The sequence below is a fragment of the Vulpes vulpes genome, chromosome 7 (assembly GCF_048418805.1).
Source record: "Vulpes vulpes isolate BD-2025 chromosome 7, VulVul3, whole genome shotgun sequence".
NCBI lineage: Eukaryota > Metazoa > Chordata > Mammalia > Carnivora > Canidae > Vulpes > Vulpes vulpes.
The window spans coordinates 98356058-98381162 of NC_132786.1; the positions used below are offsets into that span (position 1 = coordinate 98356058).

At 36.0% G+C, this 25105-nt stretch overlaps 1 protein-coding gene across 18 annotated transcripts in view; it reads left to right on the forward strand.

Annotated features, from left to right (window-relative positions):
- The window catches only part of HDAC9 (histone deacetylase 9), a 920581-nt gene that overhangs the window by 874513 nt on the left and 20963 nt on the right, over window positions 1-25105 (forward strand). For all 18 annotated transcript variants that reach the window (XR_012002703.1, XR_012002701.1, XR_012002704.1 and 15 more), the window contains one exon: window positions 24397-24544. Coding sequence is in view for 14 of the 18 variants with exons in the window: in XM_072764471.1 (XP_072620572.1) it covers window positions 24397-24544 (148 nt within the window). In the remaining 4 variants the exon portion in view is untranslated. Of the gene's footprint in view, window positions 1-24396; window positions 24545-25105 lie in introns of those variants that run through there.

Here is a 25105-nt window from a genome sequence, read left to right on the forward strand (position 1 = left end):
AAAGACTGAGATAAAGGAACTGACAGATGAAGAAGGCAAGACTGGAGAAGATTTTATAAGCTTGGGTACAAAATCCTGTCATTACAGTAACTGCTCATTTCCGCTGAAAGTAAATTAAAAGGCTCTATTATATGTTATTCTAGATCTCAAGGAGAGGAATCTTGAAGTGATCTTTGACAGCCTTCTCATATTCTAATACCTCCTTTAGGTCATCAATAGTATAAAAATATCTAGTTTTTATATATATTATTTTCTTTTATTCTGAGCATTCTTTTGCCATTGTACACAGGTTATTAAAAGTTATTATTATATATATTCTGATCATATAACTTTCAATAAATATTCTTGAATACTTATGACATGTTGATAGAAGATAACTTGGTAAGTTATCGAGGCATAGAAGTTATGAAGAAGAATAAGGTAGTTTCTGGCACCAAAGAGTTATAGTCCAGTGAGTGAGAGACACTTAAATAGATCCTTCCAGGGCAGGGCCATGAGGAGCACTGAGCTCATGGAGAAAGAGCATCCTCTTTCTTAATTCCCCTTCAGCTGGGTTGAGAGATGATAGAGTGAGGAATGTTCAAGGAAGGCTTCTTGGCAATGTTAGGGCCAGAACTTGATCTTAAGGACTGAACAGGATTTTGGCCAGATGAAGAGTGAATGTTTGGAAGAGAATAACTGAAGCAAAGATCTCAATTTTTGCATAGGTGTGAAAAATCATAGTTTGTGTGTATCTTCAGAAACTGTACTGTTGCCTTTTATATTAGATCTAATTTCCTAGTAAGGACTTTCTACTGCATGGCTTTCTTCCTTTTACCACTGATGTTTTCAAGTGATTTTTGTAATCTACTATAGGTAAACAAACCTGTTTGACTCTTGAAAAAGGCTCATTCTATCAAAATTTGCTGTATAACAATTCTACCACTATGGATTGTGAATATTAGTCTTCTGTTCCAAAATGCATTTCATAGTACCCAGCACTGACCACTTACTGCATTTAAAATTCCATTTCCTTTTAAACTACTGAGGATTGCATCCAGCATTTGTAAATCCAATACTTCCACAAACTCTCAGCAATAACATGTGGATTTTAATTAGTAGCATTTTTCTATTATTTTTTTCTATTATTTGAGAGGTTTTTGTTGTGTGTTTTATGGTCTGTTAATCTTGGTTCCTTAGATGATAATCATCAGGAGGACGAGAATCACATATTTTCATCCCTGCAGATGCCTGTAGAAAGGGTTAGCAAAAAAGAAAGAAAAAAAAATTAAAAAAAAAAAAAGAAAGAAAGGGTTAGCAGCAAGGGAGAGATTTGAAGTGCATGTGAGCCTGGGAATTGAGGGTAGGCAGATTTAAGTAGGTAGGATTTGATCTTTAAGGCTCTAGCGAACAAAAATTTGGTTTGCATCAAAGGGAGCTTCTGAAGAGGACTTCCTTAGTCATGGACATATGATGTAGTAGGCATTGTTGTTGGCTACTCAGCAGTAGTACCTTCCTCAAAAGAAGTAGTACCTTCCACTCAAAAGAAGCCTGGTTTTAGTCATGAGTCCTTGCCACCAGATGCCATGCAACTCAGGGGAAGATGAATTTATGCCCAGCTCCAGAGAAGCTGTTGATAGTCTAAGGCTAGTCAACCCACTTAACAGTGGTTAGTTAAGGAATGGGTACATGATCCAATTTTGGCCAATGAGAATCAGAGGTGGCTTCATGGGTGTTCAGCCTGTGTGGTCACATAGGCCTCACACTTAGAATGGCCTTCTGCATGGTTTAATGCTCTTATTATTGCTGCCTTTAAATTCTTACTAAGTTTTGAACAAAGGACCCACATTTATTTTTGCACTGAACCCTGCAAATTATGCAGCCAGTCCTGATAAGACTCAGAATATTAGTGATGTGAAAAGATATTTGCCAAGAAAGACTAATACTAACCTGACCACAGGGAGAACTAAGGTTGTGGTTGAGAAGAACTAAATGGTGAGTTGAGGTAAAGGGAAAGACAAATCAAGATGAGAGTGATCTCTTGTCATTTGGGACATAGAGTAGAAATCAGTACAAAGAAAGTTGTTTCAGACTGTTGCTTTGACACTATGTGGTACATTTTTATGTAGTTCTGTGAATTGTGTGTCTTTTGGGGGTATTTAATTGTATGTCTTTAGGGCCACTCTTCCAGACTACAGAAACAGAAAGGGGCTGCATAAGGTCCATAAGGCAATAAAATAAAGTGGGTGTTTCCGAGTAACAAACCATATAATAGCTTGATAAATTAAAATTATGGGCTTCTAGGTTAGCAAACAATGTTAGATTTCCTTACAAACTATAAAATTGTACTCTTATTTTTCTCTGTTTTATAACCTACTCTTCCATTTCAAGTGCTCTTATAGGACTCCAGGTGCTTGACTGGGATCCCTATTTCCCCTTTGGTGGGGAAAGTAGTCAGGACTCACCACATAATTTGTGGATCCCAGTGCAAGATGAAAATGTATGAATGCTTCCATGTTAAAAAATTATCATAATTCAAGAAGGTGACCACAGAGCATTGAATCAAGCATGGGGACTCTTCTGTGCATGGGTGTCCTTTGCAACTACACAGGTTGCCTTTAAGGTAGCCTTTGTTTAAGAAATCCTCCTCACATATGTCTCTGAGCATCACACAGGTGCCTCCTTTTAACTTTGGGAAGAGTTTGAATTTCAGCCTACCTCCTAGTACAGGTTGTAAAGGATTTCTTTTGTGCTACAGTTTGGGACTACAGTATCAGAAAACTATGTAAATGTTAAGAAGCAGGATTTGTAGCATGTGGGAAACATTCAGGCAAGTTCCTAGATAGCCTTGTCCTGAGGCAGACAGCAAGGTGCTGACAGGCCTTATGTGAATTTTTCTTTGAGAACTGAGCCCCCCAGCTGAGGATATGCAGGTGCTGGAGGCTGTGATTAGCATTGGCCCTTTGCCTGGCCACATGTATGAGAATATTTGGCAGCACGACCATCCTGGTTGTCCTGTCCTTCTTTATGTTACTCATTTAACTGAGAAGAAAAGACCTTACAAGGTGACACAGCAGGGCAACCATTCCTCCTGACAGGTAATAAAGAACCCTCCTAACTCTCAAGATGGTGGATGTATATGAAGATCAACCATTTTTGAGATGACAAAAGAGATGGTCAAGAAGCTTTGTTTGCGCATGCAGTTCACTCTGCTGACAAGTGTTTTGCTTCATCCCTCTTTAAGTTTTCTAGACTTAGCTCAGATGTTATCTCTTTTGGGAAGTCATGTATCCCTTCACTGTTACTCTAGATTTAGTACATTTCCTGTGTGTTTTCATAGTAGGGATTGTTTTTGCTGATGTTGGTTTTAATCACTGAATCCTTTGCATGGTGTCTGGCACATAGTAGGCATTGTGCCAAAGTTTACTGAATGAATGAATCAGCTGATCTGTCAGTATTTGCCACACTTTTTTCTTAGCCCAGGTTGTTTTTTGTTTTGTTTTGTTTTTGTTTTTGTTTTTAACTATCTAAGGTAATTATACTCCTTGGTTAACCCATGCAGACAAGAGATTAAAAAGAATGGGAAAAAATATACAAGAGCTCTTTTCTTCTATCTTCCATACCCCATAATGATGAATCATTTCTAACTTAGAAAGAACGTGAATTACTTGTGAGATACCATTTCCATCACTAATCTTTGAAGTGGCAATTCTCAGAGATGAAACTAATTGTCAGCTGGTGGCTGTAATCACCAAGTGATGCCAGGTAAGTCAGCCCAGAGAAGGATAAATGATCCACATATGTATGTTTCCTTTCTGAAAACCTATCGCAACAATTTACAGAGTCTTTTGCATTCTTCATGCCTTCTTTTGCATTACAAGGTGAGAAAGAAGGTTTCCAAATGCCATTTTTCACACCAGTCCTTGCCCATAACATTTTCACTGATTTTGAAGGGAGGAACCATGAAGTGAGTTTTCCATAAAACTAAATTCATGTAGTTCGAAGACTGTAATTTTAAGCTCTAAAACATATAATGAATGATATTGATATTGATCTGTGAAACCCCAAAATATGAAAACCACAAGTATAGAGCCATGGTTTCCTTTTATTTATTTAAATTTTTAGTAAGAAGAGTACTCCTTTTAAGTGTCAACCAATTTTGTAGACCTCCTGCATGATAATAGTGATAATCATAGTATCTTTTGATTTGCGGATCAAGAAAAATATATATGTACACAAAGATTTGAGGATTCTTTAAAAATTTTGCTGCAATCCTCCAGTGGTTTGTAGCTGATAAGTTGAAAAACACTAGTGTAGAGGATTTAAAAATGACAGAAACTCCAATATAATCCTCTCTGCCACTCACAAGCCATGATGAGAAGTAAGCCAGTTAATTTTTCTGAGAAATTTCAAGAATGGTATGGCATATCACCATACTACTTTACAAAGTTGGATCTACTGTGGCAACAAAATGGGAAATAAGAAGCAGGATCATAAGAAAAACTGGCTAGTATTTTCCCCCTTCACCTCCATTCTCATCTTTTCCCCACTCTAGGGGTTCTTCTCTTGTTTAGTGGATTGGTGTCTTAAAATTTCTTATCATGCCAATCACAGCAAAATGGTTACATAGGCCAGAATAAGGAAGGGACAGTATTTGTCATTTATGTTTTTGTCAAACAACATCTATGTTTTCTGCATATAAAATTTGTCAGGATAGCTAGATCTCTATTTATTAAAACACACACACACACACACACACACGCAGAGTTATTTAGGGCAATGAGAAATGAATTTGGGATCCTCTGAATTAATCCAGTTTCTGAGGCCAGTATGAAGATGGATATGATTTTCTCATTCCAGGAGAATATACCATGTAACCAGATAATTAACTTAGGTAGTCAGTATCCACTGGTTCAAGTACCACAATGAAATAAGAAGTAACAAATGATTTTACAAGCAAACCAAAGGCAAGCTAATTTTGTTGACTTCATTTCTACTCTATTTCCAATGGAGATAACTAGCTGGTAAAATACACTTTTTTTTTTAAGATTTTTTTTTAAAAAATTCATTCATGAGACACACACACAGAGAGGCAGAGACATAGAGGGAGAAGTAGGTTCATCGCAGGAAGCCCTATGCAGGTCTCAATACCCGGACCTGGGATCATGCCCTGAGCAAAAGACAGTTGCTCAACTGCTGAGCCACCCAGGTGTCCCAAAATACAAACACTTTTGATGTACCAAGTGGATAATCGAAGGAGTGCTATTCAGTTCTCTTGGCATTTAAGAGATCTAGATAGTAATTAATGAAACAAAGCTCTTAAAGTAAGGTAAGACTTGTTCTAAAGAAACAACCATTGTTTTCCTTTAAGGGAAATGCCATTCGCAGCCATCTCCTCTTATCAGCCTAATACCTTTTATCTACTCCCTTATCAAGGAGAAGAGACATTCGCATCAGACAAATCAGGAGAAAATCCAGATTGTTTCTAAACTGAAAGGAATCTGAGGAAATCCCTGGGTGGCTCAGTGGTTTAGCACTTGCCTTTGGCCCAGGACATGATCTTGGAGTCTCGGGATCAAGTCCCGCACTAGGATCCCTGCACGGAGCCTGCTTTTCCCTCTGCCTGTGTCTCTGCCTCTCTGCCTCTCTGTGTCTCTCATGAATAAATAAATAAAATCTTAAAAAAAAAAAAAGGAATTTGTTTACATCTCTTGTGAGGGAACTGTCCAATATATTGACCTCATGGGGCTATGCACAACGATTAGAGTTGTTCCCCAGATTGCAACATGCACTGCACAAATCATCTTAAAAGCTTTACTAGCTTCTTGACTCCGCACCCAAATCCTAAACTACACTCCATTTTCTTCTTTTTGTTCCTTATTTTATTTTGCTTTTCTACCTTTTTTTTTCTTCTTATCTCTTTCTCTTTTCCTCTCTCCTCCATCACCATCCTATTGAGATCCAGGGGAGAAGAATAAGAGATACCCACAATATTGGAAAGGAAGTTTTAACTCATAAGGATTTGGGGGATCCATTTCAGTCAGAGAAAGAACTTGGTCAAATCTGCATTTCGAAAGATTACTACGTTTGCAGTAGGGACCAGAGAGTTAGTATGGCTTATTGTCAGATGTGAGCAGTTTAATTTAGAAGTAGAATTGACTTGGTATGTTAATTAATTGTCATGGGGAGGATTAACAATTTCTAGGTTTCAGATTTAGACAACTGAGTAGATGATGTTGTCACCTGTGATAGGGAACAGTGCAGGTAAAAAAGGTTTGAAGAGAAAGATGAAAAATATTATACTGAAGAAGAAAATTGGGGTGCCTGGCTGGCTCAGTCAGTAGAGCATGAGACTCTTGATCATGGAGTTGTGAGTTTGAGCCCCATGTCAGGCGTAGAGTTTACCTAAAAAAGGAGAAGAATAAGAACTTCTGCTGATTAAATGCTTGAAGTTAGGAGGGAAGGCAACATTATACTAAATACCAATTTTCTTACTACAGTGAAGTTATTGGGGGATATTAGATTAAATTATGCACACAATGCAAACCCTGTAAACTGCTAGCAAATAATAAAGTAACAATTACTGAGTGCTTTCAGTGTGCCAGGCACTGTTCTAAGCATTCATATTAATATAAATTAACTTATTTTATCTTAACAGCCCTATGGAGTAGGTACTATTTTCATTTCCATTTTACACCAAGTAAACTGAGGCATAGCTAGGTCAATTAACTTCCCCAAAGTTATATAGTTAACAAGTGGGTAAAGGCAACATCATAAATCAAGCAGTCTAGCTTTAGTCTATAGTCTTAGCCAATATGTCATTCTATCTCACAAATTCATTCATTTTACCGTTTTTGTGTATACTTTTTCCATTTCTTCAAAAAATGACATGTTTAGAAAAAAATCAATTTAACTGAAGATTTGGAGTTTGGGAAGTTCTGGTTAAATGAGGTTTAGTCAGTTCTATGAGGGCAGTGCCAAATTACAAGGAGCCATGGAGCTATGAAACTACTTTGGAGCCCCTTGTAAACTTGCAAAATACATCTAATCACAGAAAAATGCAAGGATTGGCAGAATTTCAAATCCCTGCCCTGTTGAGTTTAAACCTTGACTGTTGTCAGGTGTGAGCTGCTATTTGTCATAGATTTTTTTGGCTTAGACAGAGGCCTTGACGTTGCAGCCCTGGGCCAGGCAGACCTTCATTGAAGAAAAGCAGCATTAAACATTTTCCCACTATTAACCCCACCAAACCTTGCTTGCATCAGAGCCAGGCCAAACTTGTACATGGGGGTCTTTGAAAGTTGATTTTGAACTTCTAATTAACCATTCTCCTAAAATGTTGAGACCGATTATTGTTTGGTGGCACACTAATACTAGAATGTACCAAAACTGAAAGGAAAATTTGCTATCTGCTTAGAGTTTTAACCTGTCTGGGTTTTTTTTTATTCCAACTGCATCTGTAATTATGAGTTTTCTTTCACTTGAGTTCTACTAAAGCAAAACTAATCAAACCACAAGAATAAATAGAACTATGCATGTTTCCAGAATTGAACACTCTTTAAGAAGAATGCATTGTTATTGTACACTCAGCTGTTAGCACCCGGATGAGCTTCACACACACACACATTTGATACTATTCACTGAGATAAGGTGTGTTAGAAAGTCAAGTACAGGAGAAGATCGTTTGCTAAGTTTTTATATATTATGTCTAGTCCTTATACAACTCTGTAATGAAGTTTCCTCATCTTGTTCATTAATAAATTGAGGCTTAACAAGTGTTAAGTGTTAGGTGTCTTGTTGAAGGTCTTTCCACCAGTAAGCAATAAAACCAAGATTTGAATTCTGATCTGACTGTGCTATCAAAGCCCACGTTCTTTCTGTTAAAGCATATGACCTTCCTGTTCTTTTTTCACAGGTAAGAACAAAGTTTCACCACATTTCCTATCCCCAGGTATCTCAGGATACACACTAGACCAGACCTCCCTTGAAATATAATAGGTTCTGTATACATTTAAACAGACTATTTTAATACATTATTAGGCTTGCTAGAATGTAAGGGAATAGGAGAAAAAAAGAAATAAGCTAAAATTTAATATAGAGTAAGTAACACAAACAGGGAGAAATCCATGGGTCAAATGACAAGAAAGCCTAAGGTCTTCACTAAAGTTGGGGATATGTATTTGATGGGTTCAAAGAGTTTTTATCTTGGTCTACTCCTAGTTCTCAAGGAAGCAAATGCAGTTTCATTCTGGGGGAAAAGTATCCCTAATTTGGACCCTAGTATATACAGTGATAGAGGTCAACAAAATATGAATTCAGAAAATATATATATAAACATATTATCAACAAAATATTAATTCAAAAAATATATATAAACATTTAAATAAATGGATGAAATCAATTACAAAAGGGCACAAATCACTAGAGAAAGTCAGCAAAAAAGAGAAACAAGAGAATAATAAGCCTTATTTATGGGGTTAAAATGGAGGAAGGGCACTATTTTCAGGTAATAATAATGGATTAAATATACTAGTGTATTTTCACTCCTCTATGGAACTCCAAAGAAAGAGGGTTTTTGTTTTGTTTTGTTTTTCAGACATACACAGATAGAGATAAAGAATAAAAAAGGAAATAATAGGAACCTGGAGAGCAGATGACCATCTGTTACTGTCTTAGCAGACCTGGGGAAAAAAAATCCTAAACCAATCTCCGCCAGAGAGTGTTACATCAGACCCATATGCCATAGAATTGTCGACCCGCACACCTAAGACTCTTTATTTCATCATATATTTTTATCATTTCTTTTAATTCATTTTTTTTCCTTTCTTCACTCCTACATCCATCTTGAAAACAGTAACACTTAAATTCATTTGGCCTTCTACCTTTCAACCTGCCTTAAAAATCTTGCCTTTCTACTTTACCAATCTAATTAAATCTCAACCCTAGATATATTCTACAGAGAACTTTCTCCATCGCTGGACCTAAATAAATAGATCAGCTCATGAACAAACCTTAAACTGTAACTACCAAACTGCTATCTTTGAACTGTTCATTGCCTTCAACATTCAGCTACCTCACTCCAGCTACCTCAGTCCTTCAGTTTACCACCTATTTCTCTTCAAGTCTTCAGGAACAAAGTCTTGAAAATTGTTTCTATCTAGCCATCCCCATTTTCTTAATTCTAATCCCTGTAAGAACCACTCTATTTTGGTAGCAATCTCACTGTGGTCACCAATGGCCTTTCTGCTGCCAAATTTTAAAAGGCAATTTTATTAAACTTTTTATTTTGAAATGATTTTAGATTTAGAGAAAAGCTGGAAGTATAATACAAAGTTCTCATATGACCTTCACCCAGCTTCCCCTGAGGTTGATATCTTATATAACCATAGCACAGTTGCAGAAACTGAGAAATTAATACAATTTTGTTAACTAAACTGCAAACTCTCTTTGGAGTTCACCAGTTTTCTTGTTCTATTTTAGGATTCAGTCTATGATTGACCCATTGCATTTAGTTTTTGTGCCTCAGTCTTCTCACATCTCTAAGTTCCTGTTTTTCCATGCCTTTTATGACCTTGATTCTTTGAAGAGTACTGGTCAGTTAGTTTGAAAAATGTCTTTCGGCTTGGTATTCTCTGATGTTTCCTCACAATTAAAGTGAGGATGTGCGTTTTGAACAAAATTATCACAGCAGTGATGCAGTTGCTTAGTGCTTCAGATCTGTGGTACATAAGGTCAATATGTCTTATTATTGGTGAGGTTAACCTTGATCATTTGATTAAGGAGCTTTCCAATGTGATGTTACCATGTTTCCCTTTGGAGTTAATATATGTATATATGTTGGAAAAATAGTTTGCAATTATGCAAATATCCTGTTTCTCCTCAAACTTTTGTCCACTAATTTTAACAGCCAATGGTAGATCTTACTTGCAAAAATTATTACTCTGGTGTTCCAATACTGATTTTCTATTTTCCTTACTCCTTAGAAGTTATTATTTGGGAATTATTTGTAATAAGGAACTGTCCTTTTTCTTCCTGTTATTTTGTTGCTCAAATTATTCTAGCTCTGGTCATTTGGAGCTCTTTCGGGCTGACTCCTATGTTCCATTGACTTGGTTCTGTCTTTCTGGGAGTACTTTCTTAGTTTCTGATATCACAAGATGTTCCAAGTTCACCTGGGTTTTTCACTATCTGTATTAGTCTGGACCCTCAGAGAGACATAATCTATATAACTAGCAATAACAAATATAAATATAAATATAAATATAAATAAATAAATACATATTAAAGGCAGTAGTTCATGCAGTTGTAGCGAAGGCTGAGGATTCCAAAACCTGCAGCTGGCAAGCTACAGACCCAAAAGAGTAGATAGCATTGTTCCAGGCCAAGTTCTAAGACCTGAGAACTAGGAAAATCAGTAGTTTAAGTTCTACTCCGAGGCCAAAGACAAAAGAAGATTGATGTCCCAGCCTGAAGACTGTCAATCAGAGAGAGAGCATTCTCCCTTATTCAGGCCTTCAGCCTACTGAATGAGGCCCATCCACACTGAGGAAGGCGGTTTCCTTTACACTCAGCCTACTGACTCAAGTGGTAGGTCATCCAGAAACACTCTCACAGACATACCAGAATAATGTTTAACTAAATAATGTTTAACCAAATAGTTAAACCAAATGTTCAACTGGACTCTGTGGCTCAGTCAAATTGACAATAAAAATTAACCATCGGAAGTCCACCTCTTGTCAACATAGCATCATACACATCTCCTTAAACCATACTTAATCTCCATTTACAGACAATAACAAGGTTATAGTTCTGCCTAACATGATACAACTTCCTGAGTACAACTGAAAACACACTAAGCATTCCACCAGGAGAATAGCTAGAGTTTTGAGTGATGTTTACTCTTCTCAAATCCCATAACTTAAATACTATTATATAAAATTAACAATAGTTAAATACTATGATTTAAAGCCAATGTATCTTATGTTACATGATAACGGAGAAGGGGGTGGAGGAAAACAAAGATACCTACATACAAGTATATTCATAATAAAATAAGCAGGAAACTCCTCTGACAATTTTACTCCTTGTGGCCATAGATGGTATTTATAACTACCTTCTATTACCCATTCTGTATTCCCAATGCCTTCAGGAAGCAACTCAGCTGGTTATGGTACTTTACCTTGTGGAATGATTCAAACCTTCATTCTTGAATTAGTAGTACTGCATAAATTAAGTTGTTGTAGTTGCCATTGACCTTAATCACAGGGCATAATGGTACTAAGGTATGCCCTAAGGGATCTCGTTGTACTCCACACATTCTCTTCCTTACTTCCATTGTGGAGTAGCAGGCCAATTTTCCTTGATAACCAGAATTAATCATCCCAACCAGCACAGTAATTCCTTTCTTTGCCTATAGATTGATTCAGAGGCAGGAGGAATCCAAAGTGGCAAGGCAGAAGTTTTAACTTCCAATTCAATGGAATAATTGTTGTGTCTCCTGGTAGAAGCTTTCTTCCCTTTGGAACTAAGACCTTCAAGCTAGCAGAGTATAAGGTCTCAGGCACAGAAAGGAATAATGTTGCCAGTGGGTGACTAAGTGTAATATTGAGTGGTGAGACTCCCATGTCCACCCCTTGATTTGTGAACGCGTGAATCCTGGATATGAGAGAAACAGTACCATATATTGGATGATGATATACAGCATATATATCCTTTTAAAGAAACTTGCCCCAGTCCTACAAGATATTACTACCTGGCTTGCACTGAAACTGATCTTCTAAAGGCCATTCCACTATTCTATCAAACCAGTTACTTAGACTCTCCCGTCCATTATGACAAGAATACCTACCTTGTCTTAGGCAATTCAATGCTGCCCCTTGCCGCCACCACCTAGGATCCAATTACTCCCACTGTATTTAGGCTTCCCAATTCAGTGACCAAAATTCTCATTGTAAGTTATGGTATACAAAAATGAGCAATCACAAGGCACTTCAGGAATTCCAGGGCCTGAATTAATATTCCTCTCCCTCTCCCTCACAAATGTATTTCTCACAGTCATGGTGAAAGGTGTGTCTTCTGGACTTTCCCAGTGTAGATGAGTAGGTTGTAAAGGACAAATACATTCTAACAGTCTCCCTATGTCTTTGAATTCCTTCCTCTTCATTAAACCAAAGAATGTCTGACATTTCTTAATCATTCACCAAGAACCAGCTTTTTGTCCATGTTTTAGCCAATGAAATGGACTGTTGGAGCCATTCCTAACACCCCTGGATGCAACATTAAATGTAGAATCTCTGCTTTTTGAGCCCATCATTCTCTACGTAAATCCTTTTCACACTATATATTCTTCTTCTAAGTGTACAATATGAGTAAGTTATTTCAACCCTCTTTACTTCAGTTTTCTCATCTGTAAAATAAAGAAAATGAAAGATTCACAAGGTGGTTTTGAAATTATATGAAATAACATATACATTATCATAAGTATACCATAAGCATTCAATAAATGCTTCATATCATTTTACTTATCGTTTGTCCCAGACCATAGCTTCATAGTCATCTCTACAAGAATAACTCCAAAATTGTGTATCTTCAGTTCAGACCTCAGATTTGAGTTCCAAATGTTTATTAAAGTGCTAGCTCAGCATCTTCCTTTGATATCACAAAGGCACAACTAGTCGACATGTCCAAAGCCATTGTCATTATTCTTTCCCCAAACCTCAGCCTTTTCCAGGTTTCTTGATCCAAGTAGATGGCATCCTTATCCTTCCAGTTTTGCTAGACAGGAATCTAGGAATTATTTTCATGTTGTTCTTTTCATTACTGTCTGCATCCAACCCATTATCCCATCCTGTTTGTCATGTCCCTTAAACATTTCATTCATCTATCCACTTACTTTTGTTTCCATGGCCACTGTCCCAAATAAGGCTTCCATAGCCTTTCTTCTGGATCATTTCTATATCCTACAAAGTGGTCTACCCACATCCACTCTTGTTTTCTTCATTTATTCTCTAAAGTGATGCCAAGGTAATTTTTTACAAAGTAACATTTAGTCTATGTACCTCCTTGTTTTAAACCAGAGGTCAACAAAGTTTTTCTTTACAATGTAGGATAGTAAATATGTAAGGCTTTGGGTTGCAGCTGTTTAATTCTTCTATTGTATCAAGGAAGCAGCCATAACCAGTGTGCAATGAACACAGCTGTAGTTCAGTAAAACTTTATTTACCAAAACAGGGTGTGGGACCAATTTGACTTCTGAAAAATGAGAAATCTGAAACAAGTGGTATCTGGATGGAGTGTTGAAATAACAGACACCAGGCATAAAGGACACCTAAAATTCCAGCCTGGAAGGTGGAGGGAGAAATATTCAACATTGCTGCCACCTGGTAAACCAGGCAAGTGTGCTGTAGTGACAGCTTGTGACATGCATGAAAGCACCAAGCCACCCGAAGGTAGAATTAGGGAAAATGTGGGAAATAAAATGTTAGGGATGGATAAAATATATTCAAGAAATAGAGAAAAAGTAGTCCTGCATGTAGCATTTACTCTGAGTGTTTCTTCTATAGAGGTTTCATCAATTATTGAATGTTGCAACTCCACAACTATTTATTTTGTGGTTAGTTACATATTTTAATTTTGCTATCAATACTATTAGCTGAAAGGTGTTCAGAAACAAATGTGCATGTTTAAAAATGTAGTGCTTAATTGCTGTTTCCTAAGAAAGTTGATAATAACCATATAACTTACACAAAATGTTTGTCAATATTCATCATTCATCATGAGGACATAGTGATATCATGACTGACATGAACCCTGAAGACATAATGCTGCTGAATGAGTAGCAAAGCCCACTTTAAAAGTTAGTATTATTAAAAGAAAAACAAAGCAAAAATAAAAACTAAGGCCAAAGGAGGCTGTTTAACAAGTATAGTTGCAGAATGTGCGTTTAAGTATCACTTTATGAAGCATGACTTTTTATTTAGATAAAAAGACCATGCATCTACATGTTTAAAATAAACTTTCAATTTGAAGTGTTCTTTTCAAGCTCCAAAGTGAGGTAATAGTTGTTACGTGTTGAGTTCACTGGAAGAATACTTTTGGCTCAATGATAACAGCATCCTTAGATGTTTTATACATGAAATCAGTTAATTCTAATAATGGTTTGATATTTTTCATTCAATTTATGGAATCAAAGTAGAGCTTTTAGAAATAAATTTGCCAAAAATGAAACACCGCATTATTGTAGTTGCTATTGTAAATTACAGTGAAAATATAACACTGATAATTGAATCATTTGATTTTGCATTAATATGTAAATTTAGATGTTAGTGGAGCATATCTTAATCTGGAAGAGCAGAAATGTATTTGGCATTAGTTATGGAGACCATAAACTCCTTAAATTTTATAAATAACTTAACAAAATATAATTATGATTTCAAGAAAACTTTATTTAAAATTTAAAAATGCAGGCTCAATATTCTATCAATGGAAATTTAAGCTATTTTTCTCAAAACATAATACCTTTATATAAACACAGGATGAAATACAGGTAAATGAACAGTTACATGAAATACAAAGTTTTTGAAATATAGCTGATATTGATGACAAAGGGAAAAAAACCTTAGCATGGCAGTTCAAAATTTTGTAATCAAAATTTCTTTTTTGGTGCCCATTATCAACCATACTTTAGAAATTTTTAAGATGATTATTCTACAGTAATACTGAACTATTTTGTAAATAGTTTCTGAAATTTTATTCTATTTTTTCTAATCAGTTAGAATTCATTAACCAAAATATTCAGTAAATGGACCTCTGTGCCCATGTATGAAGAAGTAACTATTATATGAATTGTCCTTTGATCAAAAATAAAAGAAAACCAAAAAGACATATATATGAGACAATGTTTTTGGACACTGGACAACAGATACTAAAGCCTCTGATCCTGGCAAGAAACAAATAAGAGAAAAATGAGATCTACAGTTGCTTCAATTTACAAATATGAAGCAATTTCCAGGATTCAGCATAGAGAGAGAGAATCCAAATAGAATCCAGTAGTTTTCTGAGTTGAAGATAAAGTAATCAGAGTTTGGGGAGACTCAAGTGACTAGAATTTGTGGGTCAGAATGTTTGAGATGAAGTTTTTGCACAAAGAGTTCTATCTTTATAGGAGTTTCTTTGAACCTTTGTCTTACTTATTTTATATGCATGAGGTGAAACTCCAGAAGGGTGGGGAACTAACCATTGGTAACCAGTAGGTTAAATAATTCAAGTGGTTCACACAGGACTGGGAATAGTTTACATTCTTACTAGCAAGAGTAGAGAGACCTTGTAATACATAAGGCAATATGTAGAGATATCAAAATGGTTTCCCTTAACTTTAGGACTAAATTAGCCTTATGCTAAAACCTATTCTGGAGCCAGTCTAACAAAGAATACAAGCAAACCTCAAAGGGATCACACTGATTGCATGTAATTTAACTATGTGCCCAAATAAAATCCAACATCTTCAAAGAATACAACAAAATTCAATAACCATAAATGTTCAAATGAACAATGTCCAGCCTCCAAATGAAAATTACCAGGCATTCAATAAAATAAGAAAATATGACCTAGAAATATAAGACAAATTAAACAGAAACTGACTCAGAAATTCATGATAGAATTACCAGACAAGAATGTTAGTTATTTCTAGTGTGAAAAGGAAAGTTGCAAGCATAACGTGGAAAGAAATGAAAAACCGGGATGCCTGGGGGCTCAATGGTTGAGCAACTGCCTTTGGCTCAGGGTGTGATTCTGGGGTCCTAGGATCGAGTCCTGCATTGGGTTTCCCACAGGGAACCTGCTTCTCCCTCTGCCTATGTCTCTGCCTCTCTCTCTGTGTCTCTCATGAATAAATAAAATCTTAAAAAAAAGAGAAAAACCTAAAAAACATGACAATGGAGGATTTAGAGATGAAAAATACAGTATTTGAAATAAAAAATTCTGCCCCCTGGAAGGGTTAATGGCAGAGTGTACACTGCAGAAGACAAAAACAAAACAAAATAAATAAGCCAAGAAAAAAAGAAGAAGTAATAGAAACTATTCAAAGTAAAGAATAGAGAAAAAATGCTGAAAAGTAGTATATCAATGGCATATTGGACAGCATCAATTGGCCAACATACCTATAATTATAGTCCCAGAAAAGGCAGCAGTTGGAAATATATTTAAAGATATAGTGGGAAAAGATTTTATAATTTGATGAAAAGTGAAATTCCATAGATCTGAGAAGCGCAATCAACCTCCAGCAGAATAAACATGAATAAAATCACACTGAGGTGCATTATAATGAAATCTTAAAGGAAGCCAGAGAAAAGAAAAATCATATTCATACAAAGAAACAAAAATAGAGACAATAAGATACAGATAAGAATCTTTTTTTCATTTCTTTTTATTGAAGATGGATTTGACAACATATAGTATAAAACCCAATGCTCCTCCCATCAAGTGCCCTCCTCAGTGTCCATCACTCAGTTACCCCAACCCCCTGCTCACCTCCCCTTCCACAACCCTTTGTTTCCCAGAGTTAGGAGTCTTCCATGGTTTGTCTCCCTCTTTAATTTTTCCCACTCAGTATCCTCCTTTCCCTTATAATCTTATAATCTCTTTCACTATTTCTTATATTCCCTGTATGAGTGAAACCATATGATGATTATCCTTCTCTGATTGACTTACTTCACTCAATATAATACCCTCCAGTTCTATCCACGTTGAGGCAAATGGTGGGTATTTGTCCTTTCTGATGGCTGAGTAATATTCCATTGTATATATAGACCACATCTTCTTTATTCATTCATCTGTTGGAGGACATCGTAGCTCCTTCCACAGTGTGGCTATCATGAATATTGCTACTATGAACATTGAGGTGCAGGTGTCCCAGCATTTCACTACCTCTATATCTTTGTGGTAAATCCCCAGTAGAGCAATTGCTGGGTTGTAGGGTAACTCTATTTTTAACTTTTTGAGGAACATCCACACTTTACCAGAGTGGCTGCACGAATTTGCATTCCCACCAACTGTGCAAGAAGGTTCCCCTTTCTCCACATCCTCGCCAACATTTGTGGTTTCCTGTCTTGTTAATTTTCCCCATTCTCACTGGTGTGAGGTGGTATCTCATTGTGGTTTTGATTTGTATTTCCCTGATGGCAAGTGATGTGGAGCATTTTCTCATGTGCTTGTTGGCCATGTACATGTATTCTTTGGAGAAATTTCTGTTCATGTCTTCTGCCCATTTCATGATTGGATTTTTTGTTTCTTGGGTGTTGAGTTTGATAAGTTCTTTATAGGTCTTGGATACTAGCCCTTTATCTGATATATCATTTGCAAATATCTTCTCCCATTCTGTAGGTTGTCTTTTAGTTTTGTTGACTATTTCTTTGGCTGTGCAGAAGCTTTTATCCTGATTAAGTCCCAATAGTTTATTTTTGCTTTTGTTTCCTTCGCCTTCATAGATGTATCTTGCAAGATGTGACTGTGGCCAAGTTCAAAAAGGTTGTTGCCTGTGTTTTCCTCTAGAATTTTGATGGATTCCTGTCTCACATTTAGATCTTTCAACCATTTTGAATTTATCTTTGTGTATGGTGTAAGAGAATGGTCTTGTTTCATTCTTCTGCACTTGGCTGTCCAGTTTTCCCAGCACCATTTACTGAAGAGACTGTCCTTTATCCAGTGGATATTCTTTCCTACTTTGTTGAATATTAGTTGATCACAGAGTTGAGGGCACATTTCTGGGTTCTCTATTCTGTTCCATTGATCTATGAGTCTGTTTTTGTGCCAGTACCACACTGTTTTGATGATCACAGCTTTGTAGTGCAACTTGAAATCTGGCATTGTGATATCCCCAGCTCTGGTTTTCTTTTTCAATATTCCTTTGACTATTCAGGGTCTTTTCTGATTCCACACAAATCTTAAGATTATTTGTTCCAATTCTGTGAAGAAAGTCTATTGTATTTTGATAGGGGTTGCACTGAATGTGTACATTGCTCTGGGTAGCATAGACATTTTCACAATATTAATATTAATATTTCACAATATTAATATTATTAATAATTATTAATAATATTAATATTATTAATATTAATTAATATTCACAAATTAATTAATCCAATCCATGAGCATGAAATATTTTTCTATCTCTGTGTCTTCCTCAATTTCTTTCAGTAGCATTCTGTAATTTTTAGGGTATAGATCCTTTACGTCTTTGGTTAGGTTTATTCCTAGGCATCTTATGCTTTTGGGTGCAATTTTAAAGGGGATTGACTCCTTAATTTCTCTTTCAGTCTCATTGTATCCTGCCACACTGCCAAATTTCTGTATGAGTTCTAACAACCTTGGGGTGGAGCCTTTTGGGTTTTCTATAGACAGATAAGAATCTTTTAAATCTCAGAAATATTGTGTTAAGTGAAGGAAGCCAGATATTAAAGATTACATAGTGTGTGGTTTTATTTATATGAAATTCTAGAAAAGACAAATGTATGGTGGCAGAATTTCAGTGATTGTCAGGGGCCAAAAAGGAGAGTAATAAATTGACTCCAAAGGGCCAAAAGGAGGTTTTGGCAACAAAGAAAATATTTTATGTTTTGATTATGGTAGTGGTTATATGTATCACTGCACCCATTTGTCAACATGTATCGTAACCTTCCCTTAGAATTGGTAAATTTTATTGACTGTAGACTATGCTCAGTGACACTGATAAAAAACAGTTATGAAATGAAGCAAAAGTAACAGCTTTTGAAGCTTTTAAAGCATTTCAGTTACAGAAATGGTGTTTCTGACCAATTTAAAGAAAAACATTTAAATTGATCCCTACAAAAGCAAGGGAATAAATGAACAAGTTGAGGATAAACATGCAAACCATGCACAGGATTTGATTTTGATACCTATCTGTTGATAGAATCATTGATAAAATTCCTATTCATAGTGGCCTAAATTTGTTCTGTCCTGGAATAGAATGAAATTGAGAAGTCATATGATTTTGCAGCATCTAAATTTAGTAAGTAAAATTTTGTAGGAACACAAATGGAGAAAACTTTCTTGATAAGTTTGGCTTACATAAAATGTTTGCCAAAGAAAGGTGCCTATGAGAGGAGGAAAAAGACATTAGTCATGAAAATATTTGTTATGGAATAGTCACTTGTTTCAATATTTTAAAAATTGGAAGTGAAAATATTCCACATTTAGCAGAAATTACCACATAGCACCACACTTGTGAAGACAGTATTCGTCAATCTAAAATACTACAGACTCTTGAGAAGAGTGATTAAAGACGCCACAGTTTCAAATTTATTAACCATAAAATTCCACTTTGAAGTATAGACAATTTTATGAAAAAATCTAAAATATTTAAACCACATTGAAAGAAAAATACATTTTTCATAAAAATAGCAATGATAGTCTACCAGTGAGAAATATGGCCATAAAGTTTATTGCTGTGATTATTTACTAGCAATCATAATTCTGCTTGTTATTTCTACTGTGTAGATAATCAACATAGAGTAGTTAGTTATTGTGCTTTGGCACACATGAGTTATTTTAGAATGAATTTTGGTTATGAAAATAACTTTTGAATAGGACTATTTTATATTTTATAGGTCCACTGATAAAAACAATTAGTTGACCAATAAATAAACATTTCAGTGACATATAATTTTTATTTTTAGCCTCATTTTAAGCTTAAAATTGCTCTGACTTGGATGAAAAATCATCTGGTCACTCTATTGATATACCAACTTACAATACATCTTTATTTTTGCATATATACAATATTTTGGAACCAACTAAAGTTCTCCACTTAGCTTTAAATTTTTCTCTTAAAAAACTATTAAGAAGCTCTGAACTCTGGGGAATCCATGAAGTGAAGCATCTTGTAAATCCCAGGAGTTAATAATCTCTGAAGTTGTTGGAGATTAGAAAAGGTTTACTACCAGCTTCTCGTACTATGAGAACATGGTATGTAATAAACAAAATACAATATTATTCAAATGGCAAGAACAAGTCTGAGACCTGACTCTAAGCCCCGAGAAAGGTAAGGGCAAGGTTTCTGGAATCAAGAGGTTTCAAAATGTCAAAGGCTTTGGTTGGGAAGACTTTTGGCAGATGGGTTATTTTTAACACAGACCTTCATATATCATCAAATATCTGTTTTTCCCAAATTGCTCATTACCAAGAACAATGTGGTTTATACTGAAATCTGATTGCACAGTACCTGCAAGATGCCTTCTCCTGGCTCTTATCTGACCCAGTGACACTCCATCTGTGGCCTCCTCTCTAACTCTTGACTGTCTACATACATTAGCTCTTAAGTTTATTTTAGATTCATTCTTTCCTTTGCCTTTATCAGACAAAACACAAATGCAGAATAGTGAAAGCTAAATAATCAGGAAGAATGGAAGGAAAGAAGAGAGAGAGAAAGAAAGAATGAGAGAGAGAAATAAAGAAAAGAAAGATAAAGTACTGAAAAGTGGAGAGATTTACATAGTGGAAAAAACTAATAAGGATAGAGGATATGACCAAAGAAAGAGTGTGCATGTCCAGTTTTAATGGAAACCCTCTCTCTTTTGACAGTTTTATTGCTTTAGGAGAGCAACCCAGTGGTGGTTGTTACTAATATTTTACTTTATAAATAGCTCCTGAAAACTCTAGCAATAAACCTTGGTTCATTTCTCTTGTGTGCTAATAAGGATATTATTCTCATGCCAACAGATATGATTTTCTGGCACATATGTTCCTGAAAGAAAAAGCCCTACTCATCATGTGAAAATACAACCCATAAATTGGGAGTTTGAATTGGCTGCATATTGCAGTCTGCTATACCCACTTCCATTTTAATTATTCTCCTTTACAAATAGAGATAGTAGTCTATGAATGCATTATTAATGTAGAGTATTTCCTTTGTTTTTATAGGCCTTGCCAGAGGCCATATTGAATTCAAAGTTTTGGGTTATTTCTGAGTCAGAAACCTCATACATTTGGATAAAAACCAAACTTCTAACATTTAATCTTAACTTAGCAGGATCTTTTATACACATTAAATTTTATTCAAAAAGGTCTTAGCTACTTAAAATCTTTCTTACTACTCACATACATAAAGGCTAAATGTTGAAGGATCATTATCAGTCATTCTGCTGAAAATCATTATTAATAATTCACACCTTCTGTCCTGATTGTGTTTGGGGAGTAAAGATGTTTGTTTTGTCTATGGTCAAGAATTCCTTTCTTAAGGAAAAAGTACAGTGCTTAAAAATTAAAGCACTTGGTTATTCTAGATGTGTCATATTATCTAAAAGTAAGTGTTTACTGACCTCCTCAAGGGTTTACAGACTCACAGAAAGATAAGATTTTCTTCCATAACAAATTCATTATAACATCCAAGAGTATTATATAACATGAGATCATAAAAATCACAATAATTGAGAATTACAGCAGGGATAACCCTTTCATTGCCATCAAACCCACCACTATCATGTTATAAATGTGGAGATTATGCCCCAGAGTGACCCAAATGACTTCTCTGGATTTAGTGTGTAGTCTCCAATCTGGAAATCTTGACCTCTGGTTCAGGGCTCCATCTTTAATGGACTTCTTTCTCATGCTCTTCACTGAGCACTTGTCTCCTGTTTTATGATAGCTTTGTCAGTGTCTTACCTGGTAAGCAGGTACTTGCAATAGTATAAGGTTATAAGAAGTGAAGAGTAAAAGAACTAGTCTCAACATAGTTGTCTTGGTGCAATATAACATACCACAGAGTCAATAAAAGGTTGATCAGCTGAGTCACATATCTGAGGAACAAAGGTAACCTGTTATTACCATATAATATTTCTTTAGTAAAGCAAAGAATATATAACTCTTTTGCATTGTACATAATTCTTTGAAGTTGGGATTTTTATATGTTGAGTCTGTTTTCATATTTTAATGTGTAGTAGGAAGAAGGTAGAGGAGAACTAAATATAGGAGGGCAACAGAATACAGAATAAGAGATATTTTGGAGTCAGTCAGTCCCAGATGAATAATTCACATTTTTGCTTCCTAGCCATGTGACTTTAGAAAGATTACCCAACATTGCCTACATAATTATCATGAGGATTAAATTGATTTATAAATTATGAATGTGAAAACACCTAACAGTCCTTGGCACATATTAGGAGTTTAGTAATGCTGGTTTCTCTTTCCTAGATTGTATAAAACATAATTTAACCCATAAACCACTAACCACCTGTTGTTTGTTTGTTAAAGACCCTGTATCAGTCACTCTAGAGAAAAAGAAAAGGATGTCATTCAGCATCACCGATTTTCTGAATATTATGAGCTAAATTAATGGTTAATAGTATTTTGTGAAACACAACTTAGTGCACTTATAGATGGTATATGGTATTTCCAATTTGAGGAAGATTATAATGACATTGTGATCTAGAAAAGTTAGGGTTTTGGAATAGAATTGTCAATTCAGGGTCATCTTTCAAAGTTGAGAGATGTAAGGATACGCTATAGCATAACCCAAGACACATTCTCATTGCCTACTTCCTAAACCTCTCTTTAGTCCAGCTTCTCATTTCTGTTCTGTCACTTCCTTTTAGTTTTAGACATCATCATTTCCCACCTGGATTTTTGCCAAGATGTGACATTGGTTTTCTTGCTACCACTCTCATCATCCTTCCAATTCATTGTCCATGATCTGTCCAATGGGATCTTTTAAAAACTTAAACCTGATTCCTTGCCTCTTCTGCTTAAAATGGCCCCCTTTCACCTACAGGTTGAAGTCCAAGATCATGCACATGTTATTCAAGATTGTGTGGTAATTAGGCTACGTCTGTCACAACAGTCTCATTCATCACACACAAGACTTTTCCAAACATTCTAGTTGTTCCCAGCAGTGGACTTTGTACCCCGCACCACCTCCCTCTCTGTATTTCAAGTTGACTAACTTCTGATGGTCTTTCAAATACTTGGCCAAGTACTATTTTTTCTGGTAACTCTTACTTTCTCATCATCATAAGTCTATGTTCTATTTATTTGCTTTCAGAATCGCATGGACTTTTTCCATACAATATTATCATTTTAGACCATGAATTTCTTGGTATGAGGAAAGTATCTTTATGTCCCCAATATCTGGCACAGTTGTAGCTTTCAAAAAATGTTAGGCTGTGGGCTCATTCACAATTAGAATTGCTATCATTTGGTCCAAATTGAAAGCTTTATGATTCTCGGACTTTGGTCAGAATAGGTGATCACAGCAAATAAAGTTGTAGTAGACAACTATGTCAGAAGGTTCTGTTGGTATTGGAAGTGGATGGGGAGACCGAGTCTCCTCCCCTAACGTGATATCTATACCTTTGTGAAGCAGTAAGATAAGGAGAGGTCAATCGCAAAATGTTAGTTGGAACTGGAAGTGATTTTAGATCGTTCCCATTTTGAGAATAAGAAATGAAATGCCATTGAGTCTTGCCAGTATTATAGCACAGTCAGTGGCAGAGCTTGCTCCAGAACCCAGTTATCTTCCTTCCCAATCCATGCCAAATTCCTGCCTTCCTGGTCAGGCTGCAGAGATCATTTTAATCTGGTAAGTCATGTCATCATCTTGTAGGATTCTCCTGCTTCGATTTGGGACTACTCAATACTTGACCAAAAAATAGCTTTGGGCTGCGAGAAGGCCATTGACTTGCTTTTTCATATTTATTCTGCTGGCATGTTCTCATGAAATGACCTCTTCTTTTCCTCTAATTCCCCTTCTCTGTCTCAAAAAAAAAAAAAAAATGAAACTTCCGTCTGACATATGGAAGAGTGCCAACATCAGCCAATGCATATATTAAAGTTTTAAATCAATTATTGTTCTTGTACACACCCTGGGGTTGAGAAAGAAAGAACATCCAGGACTAACAAACTTGATTGTTCTGGCAAAGTTGCCATTCAATTCATGCTGGCATTTCTGGGCTTTTCTTTTTCTTTAATATTCTAACCTCATTTTTTATAAAAAGGTAATAGCTCAAAGTAGCAATTTTTAACATTACTATTTCATTCAGTTTCTCCATGAGACTTCTACCCCCTAGTCTCTTGAGGGTTTTCCAGAGGGCATGATGCCCAGAGTTTGCTTACTTAATTGGAGAGACAGCTGTCAGTCTGATAGGGGGTTCATTAGACCACAGATTATTCCTCACTTTATTACCCTCTAAGCAAGGGAGAGACTCAGGCTTGGGACTATGAGCATTTCACAACTTGGCATTTTTATATTGAGAAAAAGACTTAATCATAACATTTAAGAAACCAAATTACAACTGTGTATAACATAGAGAATTTTAACTTAATAACTGCTCTGAGTTGGACCTATACAAGTATTCTGGTTAATACTACTCTAAAATTCTTATTAAAAGTATGATGCATTTTTTTTTCTAGGCAAGTACTGGAAGTCAGTAAGGACGGTGGCTGTGCCAAGGGGCTGTGCTTTGGCTGGGACTCAGTTGCAGGAGGAGACCGAGACTGTTTCTGCCCTGGCCTCCCTGACAGTAGATGTAGAACAGCCCTTTGCTTCAGAAGATAGCAGGTATGGATCCAACATGGGGGAGTCATTAAGGTCAGTAACATCCAGGCTCATCATTAGCATTTGTGAACCACCACCCCGCCCCCGCCCCCAGGCTTTCCTTCACCTGTCTCCTCCACTTCCACCACCTGTCTTCTTCAAAGTCACAGATGCCACAGCAAATTCAGTAAGCCACCAAAAATTCATTTGTTTCATTCTTCATGGGAAAGATAGAGCTAGAACCTGTAGTTGCAGTTCACAGAGAATTAGAGTGGATGAGATACATGGTGAGAAATCACTCCTCATTGGATAATTTAAGTGCAGATTATTATAGAAAGAGCTACTTGTGAGCTTCACTTCTTTCCTTAGTTATCTGTATTTTTCCAGATATTCTTTTCCATTCTATCATCATTTCAAAATCACTGATATAACAAAGTGAAAAAAAGGAGAGGGGAAGCTGGAAGTATTACAAGTCAGTTGGATAACCTAAATACATCCAAACTCCTTCTATGACTGTCCTTGTGGTACAAGGATTGGATAAAGATAGGAGTTGCCTCCAAAGAAGACAAGAGTGTGTATAAAGGA